Source organism: Pundamilia nyererei, unplaced genomic scaffold (genome assembly GCF_000239375.1).
Source record: "Pundamilia nyererei isolate P.nyererei 1_Seehausen unplaced genomic scaffold, PunNye1.0 scaffold00517, whole genome shotgun sequence".
NCBI lineage: Eukaryota > Metazoa > Chordata > Actinopteri > Cichliformes > Cichlidae > Pundamilia > Pundamilia nyererei.
The window spans coordinates 117,786-140,624 of NW_005187918.1; the positions used below are offsets into that span (position 1 = coordinate 117,786).

At 40.1% G+C, this 22,839-nt stretch overlaps 1 protein-coding gene across 1 annotated transcript in view; it reads right to left on the reverse strand.

Annotated features, from left to right (window-relative positions):
• LOC102203428 (paired box protein Pax-7-like) overlaps positions 1 to 22,839 on the reverse strand; it is a 123,777-nt gene that overhangs the window by 60,792 nt on the left and 40,146 nt on the right. Inside the window, exons 5-7 of the mRNA XM_013907773.1 lie at positions 22,058 to 22,257; positions 13,878 to 14,037; positions 12,666 to 12,865 (exon numbers count right to left, since the gene is read on the reverse strand). Of these exons, the coding sequence (XP_013763227.1) occupies positions 12,666 to 12,865; positions 13,878 to 14,037; positions 22,058 to 22,257 (560 nt within the window). The remainder of the gene's footprint in view (positions 1 to 12,665; positions 12,866 to 13,877; positions 14,038 to 22,057; positions 22,258 to 22,839) is intronic.

Consider the following 22,839-nt stretch of genomic DNA (forward strand, 5'->3'; position numbering starts at 1 on the left):
CACACACACACACACCCTCCATCCCACCTCCTTATCTCAGGCCGACAGTTGTCGGGAATCATGAGCAGAGGCCTGAGTTAGTGCGGCAGGCAGGCCTGGGGATATGGATCAAAGAGACAGAGCTGGAGAACCAAAGAAGCTCTGATCCCCAAACACTGAAACGCACTCTATTCTATCCTTACTCACCCACTCTCCCTCTCTCTCCATCTCTCTCTCTCTCTCTCTCTCTCTCTCTCTCTCTCTCCCTATCTTTCACCCTGACATCAAATGGCAAGCCAGAGAGCATCACCATTCCAAAGCAGGCTAAATCTTCCTCTCACAACAAATTGGAGAGAAAATGTGAGAGGAGAAATGTGTTGTCATGGTGTGCTGAGGTGTTGGGGTCACTATAGGAAAATAATCATTTCATCTTTCAAGCCATGTCACTGAATTATCTGACCTGATAAAAAGGTATTCGTGAAGCATTTCTGGCTGCCTGACTGAAAAGAAGAAGAAAAAATCCTCACCATTTAGAATGCTGTAAAACAAAATTTAATTTGTCCAAAAAACAGTGCTGCTTAAAAAGGTTTCTTTTTCAGAGAGGTTTGAAACAGCTCTGTTTGTAAAGCTGTGAAATTGTCCCTATTTACATGCAGTGCCATCACAGGGATAGTATTTCACACTGTCATTTTGTCTGTCTGTCAGTAACTGTTGGAACTGGGATGTACTCAGTCTCAACATGAAAGTCCACCTCTAATTCTTTCCCATTCAATTTAAGAGGAGGTGGTGCAGAAATGGCTTGTGTGAATTACATTGCAAATGCAATATAGCTGTTTCAAATTGAATTACTGGCTGTCAGACATACAGCATATCGTCTTCCTGCCATTTTGAAGTGAGATCTTAAGAAATTCTCCCTGCATTGTTATCTCATGTAAATGCTTGGGAACATGATGAAAGGGTCAATGCCAGTAAAGCCATAATGGAAACCCTTCAGCCGGGACTCAGAATAGACCAAGAGGACAATAAACAGAATCCAGCAGCCTTTACTGCAGGCAAATTTCATGTCAGGAATGAATACTGTTTCAGTCAAATGAATTTACTAGAATGGATTTGAATTTAAAATTTGATAAGATGTACTCCACAGTGGACTGATATGTCATGGCTTTGTTTTACCATAAAACAGGCAATAGTATAAATATACTTGAAAGGATGATACACTTATTTAAAACTTATTTTAAACTAAAGATTTAATTTTGTTAATGAAATCTTCAGGCTGCTTAAGATTATCCAGTATTTCTTAAACTGCAAACAGCAATGGGGGCATACCTGCTAATCAGTCTTTGTTATTAAAGAATCTCTCTAGAACTTATTTTCACCTCGGTGACACTACATATTGCTCATCTCAAGAGTCAGTTACAAACCATTAGTACTGTGAGCCCACCCCATCCAGACAAATAGTCAAAGTATCAATGCTTTTCCCCCCACCTGGACTTGCCTCACTGTTGGCCAGGTTTTGGTTAAACAGGGAGGAGCATGCTTTTTATCCTTTCTAAGGTTCTACCATAAGGAGAAAGGGGACTCTCATCATTGTCACTCTCTACTTTAACAGGGCAGTTCCACATTTTCATCTCAAAACACTGCTGCTCAAATTCACTATATTGCCAAAAGTATTCACTTGTCTGCCTTCAAACACATTTAAACTTCAGTGATATCCCATTCTTAATCCATAGGGTTTAGTATGATGTCAGCCTATCAGCTTCAACTCTTCTGAGAAGGCTTTGCACAAGGTTTAGAAGTGTGTTCATGGGAATCTTTGACCATTCTTTGAGAAGTGCATTTGTGTGGTCAGACACTGAAGGCCTGGATTGCTTTTCTGTCAGGTTGATGTCAGGAGTCTGTGTAGGCCAGTCAAGTTATTGGACATCAAACTCACTCAACCATGTCTTTACAGACATTGCTTTGTGCACTGGTGCTCAAAAATATTGGAAGAGGAATGGGCTATCCCCAGGTGGAATTAATAATAATAATAATAATAATAAATTTTATTTATGAGCGCCTTTCAAGTCACCCAAGGACACTTTACAATAGGATTACTTACTTATTAGCTTACTAATACTGTTGCTTGCTCTTTGTTACAGACCATACAAGAAGTTTTGGGCGTCAGTTTTGATGATTAAAATTCTATTGTTTTATTAGTTCATTACTTTATTATATTTATATTTATGAAGCTTGCCATCACCAGTGTGTGAATGTGTGTGTGAATGGGTGGATGACTGGTTGTGTAAAGCGCTTTGGGGTCCTTAGGGACTAGAAAAGCGCTATACAAATACAGGCCATTTACCATTTTACCATATTTATTGTTTTATTAGTGCATTAATCAGTTGATATGTGTGTCTGTGTATTGTATCCTATACAGTTTATCAATGTAGCTTACTAATCAAGCAAAGTAGTAACCTGATAACTTATAACTCTACCTGCTTGTCCATTTAATCTAACTTCTGGCTAAAAAGGAACAATATGCCAAAAACACAGCTGTTTCAAAATGTTAAGTCTGTGGTTTTGTTCCAGTAGCCAACTTCTCATCAGTATTTATACCGATTTTTATCTATGTACAGCAGTCCCTCGTTTATCGCGGGAGTTATGTTCAAAAAATAACCCGGGATAGGTGAAATCCATGAAGTAGCCGACTTTATTTTTTACAATTATTATAGATGTTTTATGGCTGTAAAACCTCTCACTACACACTTGATACACTTTCCTCAGACAGGCATGATCATTTTCACACGTTTCTCTCTTGTTCAAACAATCTCAAAGTTTAAACCTTCGTAGAAAAATAAGTCCAGTATTATAGAAATCAAAGATCAAATCCTGTTTTCAGGTCCAGAAAATGGGAATAGAGCAGCTGCCAGAGAATTCAACATTAATGTATCAATGGTACGGAAGTAAAGGAAGCAAGAAGAATGAGTCGAATAAAGTTTGACTTATCTAATTGTTTTGTTTTGCTTAATGCGCCTTATAATCTGAAAAATATGGTAACTTCCACCTTCCTTTAGCATGTCCAGAAGTCCAACTTTTTGTGTGATGGTTAGCATCTTACTCTGCCTTTTGGGTTCTACCGCAGGAGCCTTTGACGTTTCGTCAACATTGTTGTGTTTGTTGAACTTACAAACATACAGTACAGCACTTCAGAGTCACACTGCTAGCGATCGAAGATTTATGTAAATTTGACAAGCTGAACGCATTCTGTACTGTACAGGAGACACGGCAAGAGATGATTGACAGCCAATCAGAACACAGAACATAATGCGCTGTATTAAAAAAAAACATGGAAAATTGCACACAAAACACGAAACAGCAAGGTGAAGCGTTATAGTGAGGAACCACTGTACACACTCTCCACAAACTTCCTTTAGTCTCCTTTCTTATCCCTATCTCTCCACAACAACCTTTGGTCACCAAATCATATTGTTCCTTCTCCTGTCAATAAAAATAGGAGAAGTGGACTTCTGATGATGTCATGGATGGATAGATAGCCTAACTTCTCAGCTCTCGATAGTCTGCAATAAAATCCCCTGAAATCTAACAAGAATAGTGCTAGAAATTGTTCCAGTGGTATATAACTTTAGGGTGATTGATATGGGATGAACAAAAGAGGTTATTCCAAGAGTGAGATGCAAGACGAACAAGAGGACATGCATGACATGTGAAGACATGAGGCTGGAAAAGATGTCGTCAGTGAACCTCCGCAGTCTGCTAGAGACTCACTCGATTGAAAATATAAGTAAGGAACTAAAAGAGCTTTAAAAAAGACATCAAGAAACCCTCCAGTCTTTTGGTGAGAACCTGAGAAATGACATGAGGAAAGACCTGGATCATTTCAAAAATGAAATCCAAACATGCGACTGGAGAAATGGGAGGAGTGGGGAATAGAGGCCGACACAGCTCTCATTAAAAGTTTGGAAGGACAAGAAAGCCTGCAGGAAAAATTACCAGAACTAGAGTCAAGATTGAGGATGAATAATATTTGTATATTCAGTGTTCAGAGGAAAAGAAGGCAACTCAGCTATCAAGTTTGTGCATGAATTACTCAGGCGTGAGGTGGATCTTTTGGATGAGCTGAACCGCACAACTCATTAACTGGGACATCTGTGGATAAAGCCCCACCAAGACCCATCATTGTGAATTTCCTTTAATTCTTCACTAAAGAGAGAATTTTGAGGGAGGCATGGAAAAAAAGAAAGATCCACGTTAAAAATGAACAGTTTTCTTTTGACAACAACTACACAATGGAGGTAGTTTGCAGGAGAAAGGAATTCAACGAGGCCAACAAAGTGCTGAAGGAAAAGGCCATATGAATCCATACTCCTTTCCACTGAATGAAGATTGTTTGGGTAAGCCGCACCCACATCTACAGGGTGGGCCATTTATATGGATACTCCGTAATAAAATGGGAATGGTTGGTGATATTAAAGTCCTGTTTGTGGCACATGAGAATATGTGAGGGGGCAAACTCCTCAAGATGGGTGGTGACCATGGTGGCCATTTAGAAGTCTGCCATCCTGGATACAACTTTTGTTTTTTCAATAGGAAGAGGGCCATGTGACACATCAAACTTATTGGTAATGTCACAAGAAAAACAATGGTGTGCTTGGTTTCAACGTAACTTTATTCTTTCATGAGTTATTTACAAGTTTCTGACCACTTATAAAATGTGTTCAATGTGCTGCCCATTGTCCATGCAACCCTCTTCTCCCACTCTTCACACACTGATAGCAATACCGCAGGAGAAATGCCAGCACAGGCATCCAGTATCCGTAGTTTCAGGTGCTGCACATCTCATATCTTCACACCATAGACAATTGCCTTCAGATGACCCCAAAGATAAAAGTCTAAGGGGGTCAGATTGGGAGACCTTGGGGGCCATTCAACTGGCCCACGAAGACCAATCCACTTTCCAGGAAACTGTTCATCTAGGAATGCTCAGCCCTGGCACCCATAATGTGGTGATGCACCATCTTGCCGGAAAAAATCAGGGAACGTGCCAGCTTCAGTGCATAAAGAGGGAAACACATCATCATGTAGCAATTTCGAATATCCAGTGGCCTTGAGGTTTTCATTAATGACGAATGGACCCACTATCGTTGTACCCCATATACCACACCAAACCATCACTTTTGTTGGTCCAACAGTCTTGGAGGGATCCATCCAATGTGGGTTAGTGTCAGACCAATAGCGGTGGTTTTGTTTGTTAACTCCACCATTCACATAAAAGTTTGCCTCATCACTGAAGAAAATCTTCTGCGTGAACTGAGGGTCCTGTTCCAATTTTTGTTTTGCCCATTCTGCAAATTCTGTGCGCCGATCTGGGTCATCCTCGTTGAGATGCTGCAGCAGCTGGAGTTTGTAAGGGTGCCATTTGTGAGTAGCTAATATCCACCAAAGGGATGTTCGACTAATGCCACTCTCCAGTGACATGCGGCGAGTGCTATGCTGTGGGCTCTTGCTGAATGAAACTAGGACAGCCACTGATGTTTCTTCATTAGTGACAGTTTTCTTGCGTCCACATTTTGGCAAATCCAACACTGAACCAGTTTCACGAAACTTAGCAAGCAGTTTACTAACTGCAGCATGAGAGATGGGTGGTCTCGTACGGTGTCTTCCATTGAAATCTGCTGCAGTGACCCGATTACTGCGTTTACCAGCTATCAACACAATTTCAATCCGCTCCTCATGTGTTAACCTCTTCAACATGTCAATGGCTGTGAACAAAGTTACTTGTAAATAACTCATGAAAGAATAAAGTTACGTTGAAACCAAGCACACCATTGTTTTTCTTGTGACATTACCAATAAGTTTGATGTGTCACATGGCCCTCTTCCTATTGAAAAAACAAAAGTTGTATCCAAGATGGCTGACTTCTAAATGGCCACCATGGTCACCACCCATCTTGAGGAGTTTGCCCCCTCACATATACTCATGTGCCACAAACAGGACTTTAATATCACCAACCATTCCCATTTTATTACGGAGTATCTATATAAATGGCCCACCCTGTACAATAATGTAAAAGAGTTGAGAGAAGAACTGGGAAGATGGGGCCTTATGGTGCCAACCCTGCTTTCAGACACCTGCAGCGACTTCGGGACAGAGCCTTCAAGGAGGAGCAATGCACCAGCAGTGACTTGAGCCAAAAAACCACTTCAGGAGTTCTGGCAAGCTCTGGTACAATGTTTATTAATCACGCAGCACAAAACAAACACACCGATAGGACTGTTTCAAACTTGTTTAAACATCTGTTAATGTGTGTATACTCGAATAATGGAAAAGCTGATTAAGCGTAAGGGACCTTTTTATGTTCTTTACTACGTTGGACTCATTTAGAATGATAGCTACTCCTAGTTTAGGTTTGTTTGTTCTGAAACAAACAAATCCTTCTTTAGAAGGAGACTAACGATCTCCCAATGGAATCATTGCAAAGGTTATTATTGTCTTCTACTGTATCTGAAGCAATATTTTAGTTCAGCTTGTTTATGTGTTGATTTGGTTAGTTCCTGTTCTGATTTTGTTCATGCAGTCTTTCGATCATAACTACAAAATGTTAATGGCATGAATAATCCCATTTAAAAAAGGAAGCTACAAGGAAGAAGCTAAGAGGGGAGTAGAAATATTGATCTCAGAATCAGTCTTCGAAAAACTAAAAGAAATAAAGGACAAAGAACATAGGTATCTTCTCATAAAAGGGAAGCTGGAAAATACAGAAGTTACTTGGGGCCGGCTGTAGCACGGGTCATCTGCTGATCGGAAGGTTGGAGGTTCGATCCCTCGCTCCCCCAACCTGTATGCTATATATCCTTGGGCAAGATATTAACCCCGTTGCTCCAAGCGAGTAGATATGCAATATATAATAAGTCTACATACCATTTACTTTGATCAATGTATATGTACCCACTACTAAGGAAGAGACACTTTTTAAAATGGTGTTTGAGCTTATAGCCATTGAAAATGTAGAAATTCTAGTTCGTGCTGGTGATTTTAAGATGACCCTAAATCACAAACTTAACACAACTAACAAAAGGAGTAAGAGCCAACTCTCAAGGCTAGTCAATATTTCATTAACAGAGCTGGGGATGTTTGAGTCTGGAGTAGAGTAGAATGTGTAATCACCTTCCAGAGGATTAAGTTCTCGCCATACATCAGTCTGTTCAAAGACCGATTTTTTTCATGAATTATGCTGATAGACAGAGTGGAAGATAACAAAATAGGAAGAACTGATCTGTTGGATCAATGTACTGTCTTCCTCAATATTCATCTAGTCAGAAGGACCAAAAACACACACTGAAAATTAAATGTGGGAATCTTAAATAATCAAGAAATTAAAGAAGAAATAAAATGCTGCATTGAAGAAAAAAATAGCCCAGTGGACGACATTATAATTTGCAACACAGGAAAAACATAAATGAGAAGAAAATGAACTGCGAAAACTGCTTTTTGAAAAGGAGAAGAGAAGGAAAATACAAAAAGCTGACCAATGAGTTAACACAGTTAGAATCTCAACATAAAAAACAGTGAGGAAACAGCACTAAATGTTACTATATTGCTGTTGTGTTATTACAACACGACAGCAGCTGGATGAAGTTTTGAGTAATGAGCTAGAAAGGAAACTCAGATTTACTAGACAACTCTATTATGGGTCAGGATCTAAAGCGGCAAAATATCTAGCTAGGCATATTAAAAGACTATTAGTGCAGTTCATAAAAATAGATATCCATTAACAGACCAAATGTTGTTTAATCCAGAGGAAATTCAAAACGTGTTCTGTGATTGCTGCCGAAAAATATATTCACAACCCCCAGCAAAATGTGCATTGGAAATAAGAAAATTTCTCTAGCTTCTGGATTTACCGGCTGTAGAAGAGTTGCAAAATAGAAAACCGCTCTCAGAAATTACAACAAAGGAACTACTTAGTGCAATAGGCAAAATGAAAATGGACAAAGCAAATGGCATAAGACCTTTAGGGAGGAACGTCTCCAATTCTCCTAAAATCTCTCAATGAAACCATGACCTCGATACTCTTTAAACAGATGGAAAACCTCATACCTGAGTTGATAGATGAAGATCAGTCTGGTTTTATTCAAGGTTGACAGGCTTAAGAGAATATAAGGCATATCCTTCACTTAATCAATCATGCTCATGAAACAAAATTGGAAATGCTATCAGTAAGTCTGGACACAGAAAGGCATTTGATTGTGTTAGTTGGACGTTCTTGTACAAAGTCTTAGAAAAATTTGAATTTCAACCTCAATATACACAGTGTATTAAAGGTCTTTATAGAGATAAAATTACAAGGTCATTTAACCAGCTGTTTTGCTTTACAACGAAGAACCTGCCAGGGATGCTGCCTCAGCCCAACACTGTTTGCTCTCTTCATAGAGCCATTGGCACAACCGATAAGACAAAATGACGGCATAAAAAAATTGAAGTAGGAGGACAAGAATAAATGGTGGCGTTGTTTGTGGACAATGTCATAGTGGCACTTTGCGAGCCAGACAGAAACTTCCTGAGGCTATTGAAATTGCTAGAGGAATTTGTTAAATACTCTGGCTACAAACTTAATGTAAACAAAACTCAAACTCTGGCTATAATTTACTCTCCCTCTTCATTAATCAGCAAACAACACAGATTAAAATGGAAGACTAAATCTACTACATATCTTGGCATGATAATAACAAAATCTTTTAAGGAATTTAATTATTACAAAATTAATGATCACATTAAGCTTGGTATCAGGCAGCAGGCAGCATTCAACTTACATTCCGATTTGATATAATCAGAATGAATATTTTCCCTAAGATTACTCTTCTATTTATGTATATTAATCTATTCCAGTCAATACCTTTCACTATCCCTGACACTCAATTTAGGCATTGGAACAAAAGTATATCTAGATTTATCTGGGCTGGCAAGAGACTAAGAATGCATTAAAACACTCCATTTGAGGAGTTTGAGGCAGTATTTTTTTTGCTGCTCAGATGAGGTTTTTAGTCTGTGCATGTTGGCCTTATTACAAATCAAATGGAAAATAATAGAAACTAAAGCTGAGTCATTTTCAATTCAATCTGCGTTAGGGGATACAGAGTAAGTTTGTAAGTTAGTTCAGTCTGGAAGAATATATTGGGTTGCTTGACTGACCTGCATTTGATTGTAAACCTCATCCAAAAATTAGGGAAGGAGTTTTTAAAAAATGTAAAACAAGGCTATAACAGCACTATGTACATTAATGCAAAAAAGGCAATTTAAAAGGACTACGAGAGGAATTTAATCTAGATCAGCTAGACTTCTTTAGATATCTACATGTAAGGGATTGCTATTTAACAAAAATAAAGCCAGTGTTACCCTTAGGAGACAAAATATTTTAGCTGAAGCCTACAAGAAAAAAAATTTCTCTGGGGAAGAAGAATTGAAGATCCAAAAACTACAAATATTTAGCTAGAAGTTTGTTTTTTCATCACACCACAAATTAGGAGCAGATTCTCAGAATCATTGGAGCCGTGGTAGAGGCAGTGTGGGGACCTGTGTGCCAATTACACCCATATCTTTTGAACAACAAAAAAAAAAGGCCATTTTGGATAAAATTCAAATTTAACTGTATAAATTACTTAGATATAAAATACCTAAGTGCGAAGATCTTTCTTTTTTGTCATTTTAGCAAGGCTTTTGTTAATTGCTTGTAAAAAGTCAATAAGCAGAAGATGCTACAAAGCTGAATCACCAAATTTAGATCACTTCAACAGGGATATCAAATGGTATTTATATTTTGGAAAAGATAACTTTTCAGCTCAGATTAAGGGGAGAGAAGTTTCATAAAAAATGGCAAAAAATGACTTCCTACCTTCAAGGGACTCAGGATGCTGAGGATAAAAATTACTTATGATGTGTACTGTACAGATCATCATATGGACTTGTGAGCCCAGGCTCACACAGTGCTACTTTGCAAGCCATTTAGACCATTTAGATCAGAAAAAAAATCTTAAATAAATAAACAAACCTGCCACTCCATATGAACAGCAATATTAAACGGTTTTCGTAAAGCCATCCTAGGTGGGCTAGAACCAATCCCAGCTGTCCGGCAGGAGGCAGAGTACACCCTATACAGTACACCAGCCATTGAGGTGACAATGCTAACCACACCACTGCACTGTAAAATTGTTAATTAACTGATTAATTTTGGATTCCATCTATAACAATGTTTTCTTTAATAAACTTTTTTTTCAATATAGTCATATACCATTGTGAAAGACTGAAGTTGGTTATTAAGAACAAGAAAAAAACGTAATTTAAGGTATGTGTTAGCACATGTAGTCTAGAATTTGCATGGGGATATGGATGGGCTACCATTCGGAAATATTCAAAATACTATACATATTATGTTTTGCATCAGATTATTGTCTTAAAATTAAATCTTGCTTTTGTTTTGGTTCAGTGAGTGAGTGGGTGCCTATATGACCTGTTGGTATGATGTTCTTTTTATGAAATCCTGTATTAGTTTTATGCCAGATATAGCTGGTCTCAAGCCTTCTAAAAGTCTTTGTCTTGTTAGTCCATAGATTCATTAAGATGGGGGTTTTTCTTTGTTTGTTTGTTTTGCTTTTGTCATGTGTGATGAGTTCTTGTATTCTTTTTGGTATCTTTTTTGGTCAACGGTGTGGTTTTTTTGCCCATTCTCCCATGGATACTATAGATATCATTTTTGCCCAGTATCTTTCTTATTGTTGAATCACAAACAGTGATCTTAACTGAGACAAAATAAGGCCTGCAGTTCTTTATATGTTGTTAAGTGTTCTTTTGTGACCTCCTAAAAGAGTCTTTGGCTGTGTTGGAGTACGCATTTTGAGACCTATTACGTCACAGTGACACGACGACAGCTGTCCCAATCCGAAGTGTACTCCAAAATGCAACTTGAATCTTTACTGAAGCTCAGTATTTGACACAGAGTTCATGCTCACTGCTCTAATATATCATAATAATCTGAGAATGAATATAATATTGTCCATATTATATTTACATTAAAGTGAGATGATTTTAGTCTCATGAACAACATTAGCTAATTGTTATTTACTAGCTAATCTTGAAATGACTGTTCAGTACAGAAATGAAGCCCAACAATTATGTTTTTACAGTCCCGTGGTCTCAGCCTCAGATACGCAACTAATCAAAGTGATGTCATAAAAATGAATGAACAACAAAACATTTTTTCTCCTTCATTTCTGTCAAACAATGCTGTATGAAACGTTTCTCGCGGTTAGTATCATGGTTGCTAGGGAACCTGAGCAGGCTAGACCGTCCCATTTCACAAGCCTCTCACTTCCGCACTTCTCGTACTTCCTAGTACACGCCGTACCTAGTACACAAACTGCGCGTACTCCGAAGCATACGGTCGCTGGATTGGGACACAGCCACTATTGTAGTCTTAGAGTCATTTTGGTCTCAATGTAATTGACTGGTGTCCCAAGTGCATTAATGCATTTCAGTCCAACAGTGACAAGTTTAATCGATGTATCATTTGTTTGGCCGTAGTCCTGAACTCTCTGAGGCAGACGGAGCTCGCGGCCAGCCTCAAGAAGTGTGCAGTTGGATGGAAGGTGGTACAGTATCTGTGGTACCATTTTGGGAGGAGGGCAGGTGCACCCCAGAACAGACAAAGCAGCAGGGATCACATCCTGCTCAGACCCCAAGAACAAAAAAAAGGTGACTAGTTTCTTGGGACTGGCTGGTATTACCGTCAGTTCATGTAGAACTCAGCAGGGATGACCAGCCCCATGACAGACCTCACCTGAAAGGGTGCCCCAGATCCAGTGTTCGTGCAGGTAAGTAGGGGTCTATTTTTGCAACCCATATTCCACATTCCTGACTTTTCTCTCACTTTCATCCTGCAGACCGATGCCTTGAACAGGGGTCTGGGGTGTATTTTGTCCAAGCAGTTGGGGTTGATTGCCTGCCTGCATATCAGGTCCTTTTGTATCACATCACTCAGTTGACTTTGTCAATGAGAAATATTTAAAAATAAGATTTTATTTGGAACATCTACACTAACTTGTTGTACTGTGGATCATGACAAGAAATGCTAAGCTTAAAACTTACCAAAGAGCCATCTGGTTTGTAGTGTCACTACAATCAGGCTCCACACCATAATTAAAATGTTTATTTTCCACAATGGAAATTAATATTTACCTATGGTCATGTTGCGGGAAGCTGCCTAACTTACTCTAGCCATAGCAACAATATACTTGAATGTCTTGTAAAAATATATAACACAAAAAGACTACTGTGACTAAAACACTGTTGGTGAAAACCCACATGCATTATTTCCAGCTCATAATCATGACAGTGCTGTATGAAGTATCACTGCTCCAAGTTGATCAAGTAAAAGATAGACAAAGACTTTAATTTCCTGGTTAAAAGTATCAAAGGCATTAAATGTCAAAATCCATTTTGGTCTATGGCTTGTTTTTTTATTTCCTATTTATATTGAATTAACAACTACTTATCCCCTTCTTTTCTTGCATTTTCAAACGAATATGAATAGAATAAATTATATACACTGAATAGAGTCCTTTCATGTTATATATTTTTATTCATGACTGAGTAAATGCTTATCCTCGTGCATAAAGCGATAAAGCAGGACTTGCCTGTGGAGATAGCCCATTGCTGACAGGGTTGACATGGTTACTAGGAGTACTAGAGTTCATGAAGGTATCAGTGTAGCTGGAGAAGCTGTGCCGGTTGGTTGCCAGACCATAGGCAGTGCTGCCGTCAGAACTTGATAAACCACTCTGGTGCATGGTGGAAGGAGGTAAGGGTTGGGGACGGTGAACAGTAGCCCCACCATCTGAAAAGTAAAACACTTCACACATTGGTTCCTTCCTTTATGTAAATAAGACACTAGCTAGGCTAGGCTACCTGTTCTACCAGTTTGTATACCAGATGAGAAAAAACACATTCCCGAACATATATATATTTAACACCAACATATAAACAACGCAAGTTTGACAACTTAAGTACACCACCATGATGCCCCCACAGTATGTTGAACAGAGACCTGCATAGTGTGGATGTGATACCAAATAGGCTTAATTGGAGGCTTCTGTATCTACTTTAGGATGTCTTTACAACTAAACACAACAGGGAAAACTGGGTTAAACCTGACTGACATTTTGATAGTTACAATTACAAATATTTCCAACAGCAGGTTGTATCACACCTCTCTCTCCGTCTGGGAATTTTTCAGCTTTTTCCAAAATCTACCAAACCAAAATTCATAAACCTTGGAGCAGTGGCAGAGGACGGGCAAAGGAACAACCTGGCATGGAGATTTTGTTTTGTTAAAACTGCAAAATATGCATTGACGTTGGTAGACAATACAGTTTCTTAATGCTTTTCAATACAGTACTAATTCTGTGAGTGCTTTGATGACACGCTAACATTAATTGGGAATGGCATACTCTCTGCAATCAGTTTTTTATTCTGTGAAACCACCTAATAAGTCATTCTTATAATTGAAACAATACTTTTATTCTGAGGCAATATGCTTTAATGTACTAGATAGAGGACAACACTGCAGTTTCTTCTGCTAGAGATAAGACATTATTGGCATATCAGGACCTCTTCCAGAGAAAAACTTAAATTGATCATTAAATTGTTCCATGCATCCAGTCAAAAAAAAACACACACACACACACACACACACACAAAAGACCCAGCAATATAGGTGTAAAAGTGCCTATCATGAATCATTATTTGTTGGTAAGAACATGGCCAAAATAGCATAGTATCCACGAACTCCTTAGGAAAACCTATAGGTCACATTTGTAATCTGTCAGTGAAAGGATTATCTGTTCTACCTTGAGTGTTGGTCGGGTAGTTGGATTCTGGCAGCTGATATGTAGGAAGTGTTGGCATCCCTGCAGGAGGAAATCCACCTGGCAGAAGGTGATTGAATGCTGCAAGTTGATTGGCTCCTGCTTGTTTTCGCCACCTGGCCCTTCGATTGCTAAACCACACCTTGAAAGAGAAATATATATAAATAAGCTGGAAGGAAAACACCAAAAATGATAAATGGCCTGTATTTGTATAGCGCTTTACTAGTCCCTAAGGACCCCAAAGCGCTTTACACATCCAGTCACACACTGGTGATGGCAAGCTACATTGCCACCCTGGGGTGCACTGACAGAGGTGAGGCTGCCGGACACTGGCGCCACCGGGCCCTCTGACTACCACCAGTAGGCAACGGGTCAAGTGTCTTGCCCAAGGACACAATGATCGAGACTGTCCAAGCCGGGGCTCGAACCGACAACCTTCCGATTACAAGGCGAACTCCCAACTCTTGAGTCAGCTGAATAGCTGAATTTAAAATCAGCAAGAATTTGCACATTTACATTGATTCTATTCTGATGCCATGCTCTAGGTCTCACAGATTCTTCGCTGAAAGAGAATTTTACCTTTTCTCACCACAAAGTACATACAGATAGTCCTTTTGTGAAATTTCACACAGAGGGCAAGATCCACATTCAAAAGCCTATATTTCATTGTCCCGAATATCTGAAATGATTCAGGACATATAACTTACTCTAAGCATTAATATATTGGGACATGCCATCATTTCAAAGGTAAAACTTCAGCAAATTAATGTTTGTAGTGTGTGTTTCTGTGAGTAAATAAGTTTTTTTTTCATTATCCACTGTTTCTTCTTGACATTTAGTCCTGCATGTTTGTTTTCATTTCAATTAAACTATACCACTCACATGATTTAACACAGGCATACTTAACACCTACACATCTCTAGGGTCACAGCAGAAATCTTTGCATTGCTTGCAGCTTTCTACCTGCCCACTTTTTCCAGAAATCTTCTTTTTTCATTTAGTGCAAACGAAAATGTGACTATTATGTAGAGAAGCTGATTTGGACTTCTATATCTGCAGAGCAGACTTAAATTATTACAGCAGGCGTTGTTGCCTTGAGGTACTTGCGCAAAAACCGCAGAAGTAGATCATACGGTCTCACTACCTCTGTAGAAGAGACGTGACGGAAAGGAAACAGAATATGACCTATCATCATTTTAACATGATATCTTTGGATTGCTTTCTAATGCAAGGATGCATAGATGTGGAATGTATATGTTTGTACATTTATAGATACATATTTCTGGCACATTTAGAGACATATTTAAGGCTCTGTGTGTGGAACCCATGTTCCACATTCCTAACTTTTCTCTCCCTTTTATCCTGCAGACCAATGCCTTGAACAGGGGTCTGAGGGGGTATTTTGTCCAAGCAGGTGGGGTTGATTGCCTATCTACGTGTCAGGTCCTTTTGTATCACATCCCTCAGTTGACATTGTCAATGAATAAATCTTTAAATATGAGACTCAATTTGGAAAATCTACTCTGGGACAAGAAACACTAAGTTTAAAGCTTGCCATAGAGCCCTCTGGTTTGTAAGATTTCCTCAGTGAGAAAGTGTCTCTATAGTCAGGCTCCACACCATAATTAAAATATTTATTTTCAGGAGCGGGACCACACCTCCAAACATGTTCCTTCCGGTTGTAATCTATATAGGTTTTCCCCAGTTCTGCAAACTGTTCATTCTCGTTCATTCCCCAACCTCCCTCCCTCTTTGTTCTCAATTCTTTAACTTCTTCACTCCTATTTAGTACATGGGAATCTGCCAGGCCTGGGAGCCGTCGCCAGTCCCCTTCGAAGCCTTCCCTAAACCGCAGCTCAATTCATGTCCAACCATTCGCCTTTACCTACTAAAACGCTGTCAAACCTAAAATGAGGATGTGGGCCCAGCTAGTGAATCGAGCCTAAAGGATAATGTACCAAAGCTATCCTTGGAATTCAAAACAAAAACTGAACTTCATATCAGTTGCGCCAACATCGCTGTGGAACAAGATAAAAATCCATCATCCAAGGAAAGTCTCCACAAAACTCAATCCACTCCCTAGGCTTCCTTTCCTCCTGCTATGGCAGACCACTCCTCCACAGTGGCGCCCTGTTCCACTCCTGTATTTGCTGACCTCTGTACCCTCCAACCACCCACCAAGAACGTCACTGCAGACTCTGGAGTGACTGAAAAAATGAGATCACAGATACAAGCTGGGGAAATGAGCTTCCTCCTTAGATTGGATGGCTTCTCCCTTAGCGATAGGGTAAAGGGATTAGCGATCCAGGGGGGGCTCAGAGTAGAGCTGCTACTCTACCACATCAAAAGGACCCAGTTAAGGTGGTTCAGGCATCTGATGAGGATGCCTCTGGGAACAGTTTCCTGTGCATGTGCCCCCGAGAGGAAGTCCGAGGGCAGACCTAAGACATGCTGGACAGACTAAATCTATCAGCTGGCCTTGGAATGCATTGGTGTTCCCAGGAGAAGGCGGCTGGGGAGAGGAAGGTTTGGGCTTCTCTGCTTAGGCTGTTGCCCTCTCAACCAACCCCAGATAAGTGGAAGAAAATGGAAGGATGGATAGTTAAATTGAATTGACCTCAACAGCTGGTGAAGAGATGAATGCTTCCCTCCAAGAATGTGGACAAGTGGAAGAAGAAATTATCTGACAGATAACTAACTCAAGCAGAGAAAGCAATCCTTTTGAACGATTTTAATTTTGATGTCAAATCAAAAAAATCTCGCATTTGGAACTAATTACAGCCACAGATTCAGTAATCCAAAAGAACAACACTGTGGATGCAGAGACAGAGCAACTGCAGAGGAAAGTGTCAGCCTGTCTTAGCAACACAAGGCCCCCAACCTCCAGTATCACAGACTGTCTGATGCACTTGAAAACAGACAATGCTTCTGATCACATCTCATGCAACAGATTATACCCAAGGGAAACTATACCGAGTCAGTATGGTGTACCAGTGATACCTAAATAAGGGGGTATTTTTAAAGTTCATTGTCAGTGTGATCAATCAGTTACCTCCAACACCTCGAAGTTCCTGGCTTGAACTTTGTGGAGAAAGGGAAAGATGCTGTGAGGGCAGGAGAAATAAGTGTCTCTTACGACATTATGTCTGTCTTTACTTGTCTTCCAGCTACTGATTACATGGTAGTTTGTACACTGAAAAGAGTTAAAGAAGCAGGCACCCGATTGGTCTGTAATGAGGGTGGTCCTATTCTGAAGTGGAATCACTGTGTAATTTCTTACAAAGTCCACATAAAAGGACCAGTACTAGAAACGTAGGTGTGTCATGGATTCCATAGGCACAACCCCGTTCATTTCCAATGATTCTGACCAACTATAATAGATGTTTTTAGAACAAAATGGGTTGCTAATTGCAGCCATGCAAAATCAGTAATTTCAGTGACAATCATTCAAGCTGACTATAACTGGTTTTATTTTTTGTTTCTCCATGTTTATACATTAAGTAGTACTGAAACAATGATTTGATTTGACACACCACAAATATTTTTTAGTTACAGTCTTTGCAGTTCTCTGTTTCCCATCACTATATCTCTACCATACAGTATTTAATATTAATATATTTTTTGAAACCTTCCATGGCCTCAGCTTAAGGACACAGAAATAGTATTCAAATGTAGTGTAAAGTTATAACTAGGCCTACTTAACTGTGCCATAATCCAAAGTTACAAATTTTGTCAACATGAATGAGAAATAGTTAGCTTCAAAGCAAGTTAGAAGGTGGGCATTGAGTTGGATTTTTTTTTTTAAATTGTACTCCAGTAACTTATTCTGTGAGTAGGATGGACGTAAAATGACCATTGTCAAGTCGAGGCATACAGATAATTCTGAGGTCGGCATTTATGACCTAAGTGGCAGGCATGGAGGAGTTTCCATGCCACGCTGGTTTCTCATTGTCTCAGTTTTCTGTGACTTGATTGAGCCACTTTGCAGTTATGGCTTAAAGTTCCCCTGAGAGCGAAGACTTCCATGATCTGCTCTGATTTTTACAATGAGTGGTAGACTCTAAACTGGTGGGAAAAACAAATTCCAGCCAAGAATCTGGGAGTGAGACATGCAAGAGGAATGCAGCACCCACCCTACTGCTGAAAACTTACAGCTGTTGTTAGAACTCTACAATATTTTCCAAAAGACAACTGAGGCACTGTGAAGCTGTCAAACAGAGACCAAAGCCAGTTTCCTTAGTGGAGATGTGAACAGCTGGCAGAGTCTCCAGAAGTTAGAGAGAGTTAGTCTTGCACACTGAACAAATATATAAAACACTGTGAAAAAGTCTCACACCTCATTTCGTTATGTTTTGCTAAGAATACGGGAAACGTACAGTGATGTACTGAAAACAAACATACTTGAAAGTACAGAGTTTGTACAATTCTCATGAGATTAAAAGTCAGTATTTCTATGACCAACTTTATTGTTCATCACAGCTTGAACTGTTTTTGGCAGCCATGCCAATTAGAAACTTTGCATCGGGGTCAAAATCTGACAGTACTTTTCTGCATTCATAATTGAAATGCAGCCAGTAGTTCTTCTTTAATGTGGCATACCAGAACATTCTCTCCCACTTTCCCTTCCTTATAAATGGCTTCTTGACCATCACCTTTGTTGAGCAATAGATGAATCAACTGAAGGACCAGAACTGTCTCTCAGGTCCTGTGTCAGGTCATTTTATCCTGTTATGGACATTTCTTATATCTTTCATCTACTTTAGATTCCTTTTAAGACGTCCTATTTTTTGTACTCTAGTTGTCCAGTTTTCTCATTTTTTAAGGATTCACTCCAAAGCAAGCTGGTGAGCAAACCGATCTTTAATCATAACCTTCTTGGTGCAAAAATACAATTTTACACCTGCCAACCTGTGTTATCATTAACACAATGATATGAAAGAAAATAATGTATTTTTGTAACAAGCTACTTAGTTTGTTCATTGTTTTTATTTCATCATCATATTCCTTAGAACATTTTAAAATTCGGTCTTTGTTAAGTTGTCTGTTATGTATTGACACTGGCCAGCAAAGACAGAGGGACCATGAGGTCCCTCTGTCTTTGCTGGCCTGACCTGCCATTTCGGGGGTGGGGTTCCCTCCACCTCAAGCCCTCTTTCTCGCCCTCCTCTGTGTGTGTGTGTGGTGTTCTTTTCTTTTTGCAGCATTGGGACCTTGAAGAAGTTCCCACTCTTGAGCCACATACACTTGCTGGCAATCATACATATGCCGCTGATGTTCCCGTCAAAGGGCACTATTTAGTAGAGCGGTTGAGCTTCAATCAACACTGCATCATTGAGTGACAATAGTTAGTTGAACCCTGGCTCATCCAAAGAAGTGATCTTGTTGTGTTTCTCTTAGTGAAGGAAACTAAGCCATGGAGAGTTTTGGAGAGAGCACCAAGGTTTTTGTAAATATTTCGGAAAGAACTGTGGAGAGTGTGTTTGGGAGAAATTGCCCCACCACTGAGAAAATCACATTTTGTTGAAACTGTTTTGCACCTTGTTTTTTCACTGTAAATAACCTTACTGTAACTGTTCAGGAAGTCTTGTGACTGGGTTCTGTTACTGTGCCATTTGGCAAACCCGACAGACACAACACTGGTTCATCCTTTGAGTTAGGTGCCTTTTTATGTTTGAATGACACATAGGTCAGAGTTAGCATGCAAAACACATCTGAATATGTTCAATGGAATAGGAAAAATTAGTTAAAGAGAATTAAAAAAAAAAAAACTTTGGAAGGTTTCCAGAAACCTAAAAAACCTTTGCTCATTTTTAAAAATGACTGGACAGTCTTGCTCATTAAAAGCAAAATATAAAGAAACAAGTGATGGCTCAAGACTTCTGAATAGTACAGCAAGTTAGTAGAATATAGTAGAATGCTGCATAGTCAGCAGTAAAGGTTCTAACCAGTCTGTGTGATTTTAAAAAAGCAAATATTTTACTAATTAATCTACTGAGAATGTTGCAGCATTGTGTTCGACGACACACATGTTCTCAATAAAAAACATTATTCATGTTCTTATAGAGATGCTTTCTATCAGTCCCTCAGTTCAAGTAGTGAGTTTCAACATTTAAAATGAGTAAGTGTGTCTTTGTTTGTGGGTTTAATGTTTAAAAAAAAAAAGAGATCAAGGATGGACTTTAGAGGGAAAACCAGCACACCGCAGACCACGGGCCTCTCTGTGTGAGGATCTAAACGTATTCTACGCTAGATTCGACACAGCGAACACCATGAGACCGGACAGTGTGCGCACCGCGGATGACGTCAGTGCGCACACTGTGTCTGAGGAGGATGTGCGGAGGTGCTTCAGGAAGGTGAACGCACACAAAGCTACTGGTCCGGACGGGATTCCCGGCCGCGTCCTCAAGTCATGCGCGGCTCAGCTGGCCGGAGTGTTCACGCACATCTTCAACCTTTCCCTCTCTCTGTCTGTAGTCCCAGCCTACTTCAAAATGGCCACCATCGTCCCTGTACCCAAATCCTCCACCATCTCCTCACTGAACCACTGGCGACCTGTAGCCCTGACCCCCATCGTAAGCAAATGCTTCGAGAAGCTGGTCAGGGACTTCATCTGCTCTGCACTACCCGACTCACTGGACCCTCTACAGTTCGCATACCGCCACAACAGGTCCACTGATGATGCCATAGCCCTGACACTACATACTGCCCTGTCACACCTGGAGAAGAGAGACACGTATGTGAGAATGCTGTTTGTAGATTACAGCTCAGCATTCAATACCATCGTTCCCTCGAAGCTGGACAGGAAACTGCAGGATCTAGGACTGAGCAGCTCCCTCTGCAGCTGGATCCTTAGCTTCCTGTCTGACAGACGCCAAGTGGTCAGACTGGGCAGCATCACCTCATCCCCCGTCACACTGAACACTGGTGCTCCACAGGGGTGTGTACTGAGCCCTCTCCTGTACTCACTCTACACCTACGACTGCACGGCCACTAACAACTCCAACATCATTGTGAAGTTTGCGGACGACACTACAGTGGTGGGTCTTATCACCAACAGTGATGAGACAGCTTACAGGGAGGAGGTCAGCGCCCTGACCCACTGGTGTCAAGACAACCATCTCACCCTCAACGTCGCAAAGACAAAGGAGTTGATAGTGGACTTCCGGAGGTGCAGAGAAGTACACACCCCCATCACCATCAACGGCGCTGCTGTGGAGAGAGTGAGCAGCTTCCAGTTCCTTGGTGTACATCTGGCTGAGGATCTTACGTGGTCAGTACACACAAACAAAACAGTGAAGAAGGCGCAGCAGCGCCTCTTCTTTCTCAGGAGACTGAAAAGATTCGGCATGAGCCCCCGCATCCTCAGGACCTTCTATCACTGTGCCATTGAGAGCATCCTCACTGGATGCATCACCACCTGGTATGGCAACAGCACCGCCTACAACTGCAAAGCTCTCCAGCGAGTAGTGCGGTGCTCTGAACGGATAATTGGAGGTGAGCTTCCCTCCCTCCAAGACATCTACAGGAAGCGGTGCCTGAGGAAAGCGGGGAGGATCATCAAGGACTCCAGTCACCCCAGCCATAAACTGTTCAGACTACTTCCATCAGGAAGGAGGTTCTGCAGCATCCGGTCCCGTACCAGCAGACTGAGAGACAGCTTTTTCCATCAGGCCATCAGACTGCTGAACACTTCATAGACACCTCAGTTTCACTACTGGAACTTTAACATTATGCACTCCATACTGTACAGTAACGCCACTGTTTTGCACATGTCTCACTCTGTATATTTTATTTTATATATTTTATTTATTGTTTACTCTATTTAATTTGTAAAATATGTGTACACACACACACACACACGTAGAAAAATATTTAGTATACACATCTAGAAATGCATATACTATTATATTTATTAGTTTCAGATGTGGCCATTCTTGTATTTTGCTTGTTTACATTATTGTATTTGCACAACTCTGTTGCTTGTGAAGCTCGCACACAAGAATTTCACTCACATGTGCTGTACCAATGTACCTGCACATGTGATGTGACAATAAAAGTGATTTGATTTGATTTGATTTGAATGAAAAATAGACAGATGTAGGGTGTAACGCGTGGCTGGAGAGATCTATGGATTAATGGATAGTTGAATACTAATGCATTACCTGGACCCTGGCCTCAGTAAGTTTTGTTCTCTGGGCCAGCTCCTCCCTAGTGTAAATATCAGGATAATGTGTTCTTTCAAAAGCCTTCTCCAGCTCCTCCAGCTGCTCCGCTGTGAAAGTAGTCCGACTCCTACGCTGTTTCCTCTTCAGTGGAAGGTCAGGCTCTGATTCCACATCTGACGATTCATCCATCCGGCTGCCTGAATAAGCACAAGGTAAATACGAAGGTATTTAGAGCATTTAGGAAGACTTTAGTCATCATGTTTTTGTGAACATGTATTAATGCAGAATATTCACAGGACAACTGAGAATTACAAACAAATTGCCAAAATTTATAGTTGCAATGGGATGCTAACCATAACCTCATATTTAAAAGTCATTAGCATAAAGTTTGAACTTCCATGAAGATACCCTCTCTTCATGAACTAATTTGAAATGCTGTTAATTTATAAAGTCTGCTCTCAAAACAAAGGTTCCGCTTCAGGTTCCTTTATCTGTTCCTTTTTGTTAAACCTTGTTGTTTTACATTTTGGAATCAGAAACCTTTGCCTAGAAAAAAGAAACTGAAACTCACTATGCAAGGATGGTAAATTAAACCATTATTAATTAAGAAGAACAGGATAAGTCTTTACACTATTACTTTGGTATTATTCACTAAAATGACCTGAAATGCACTGAAACATAATTACCATTTCATGGTAATGTACAGGGTGGCCCATTTATATGGATACACCATAATAAAATGGGAATGGTTGGTGATATTAAAGTCCTGTTTGTGGCAC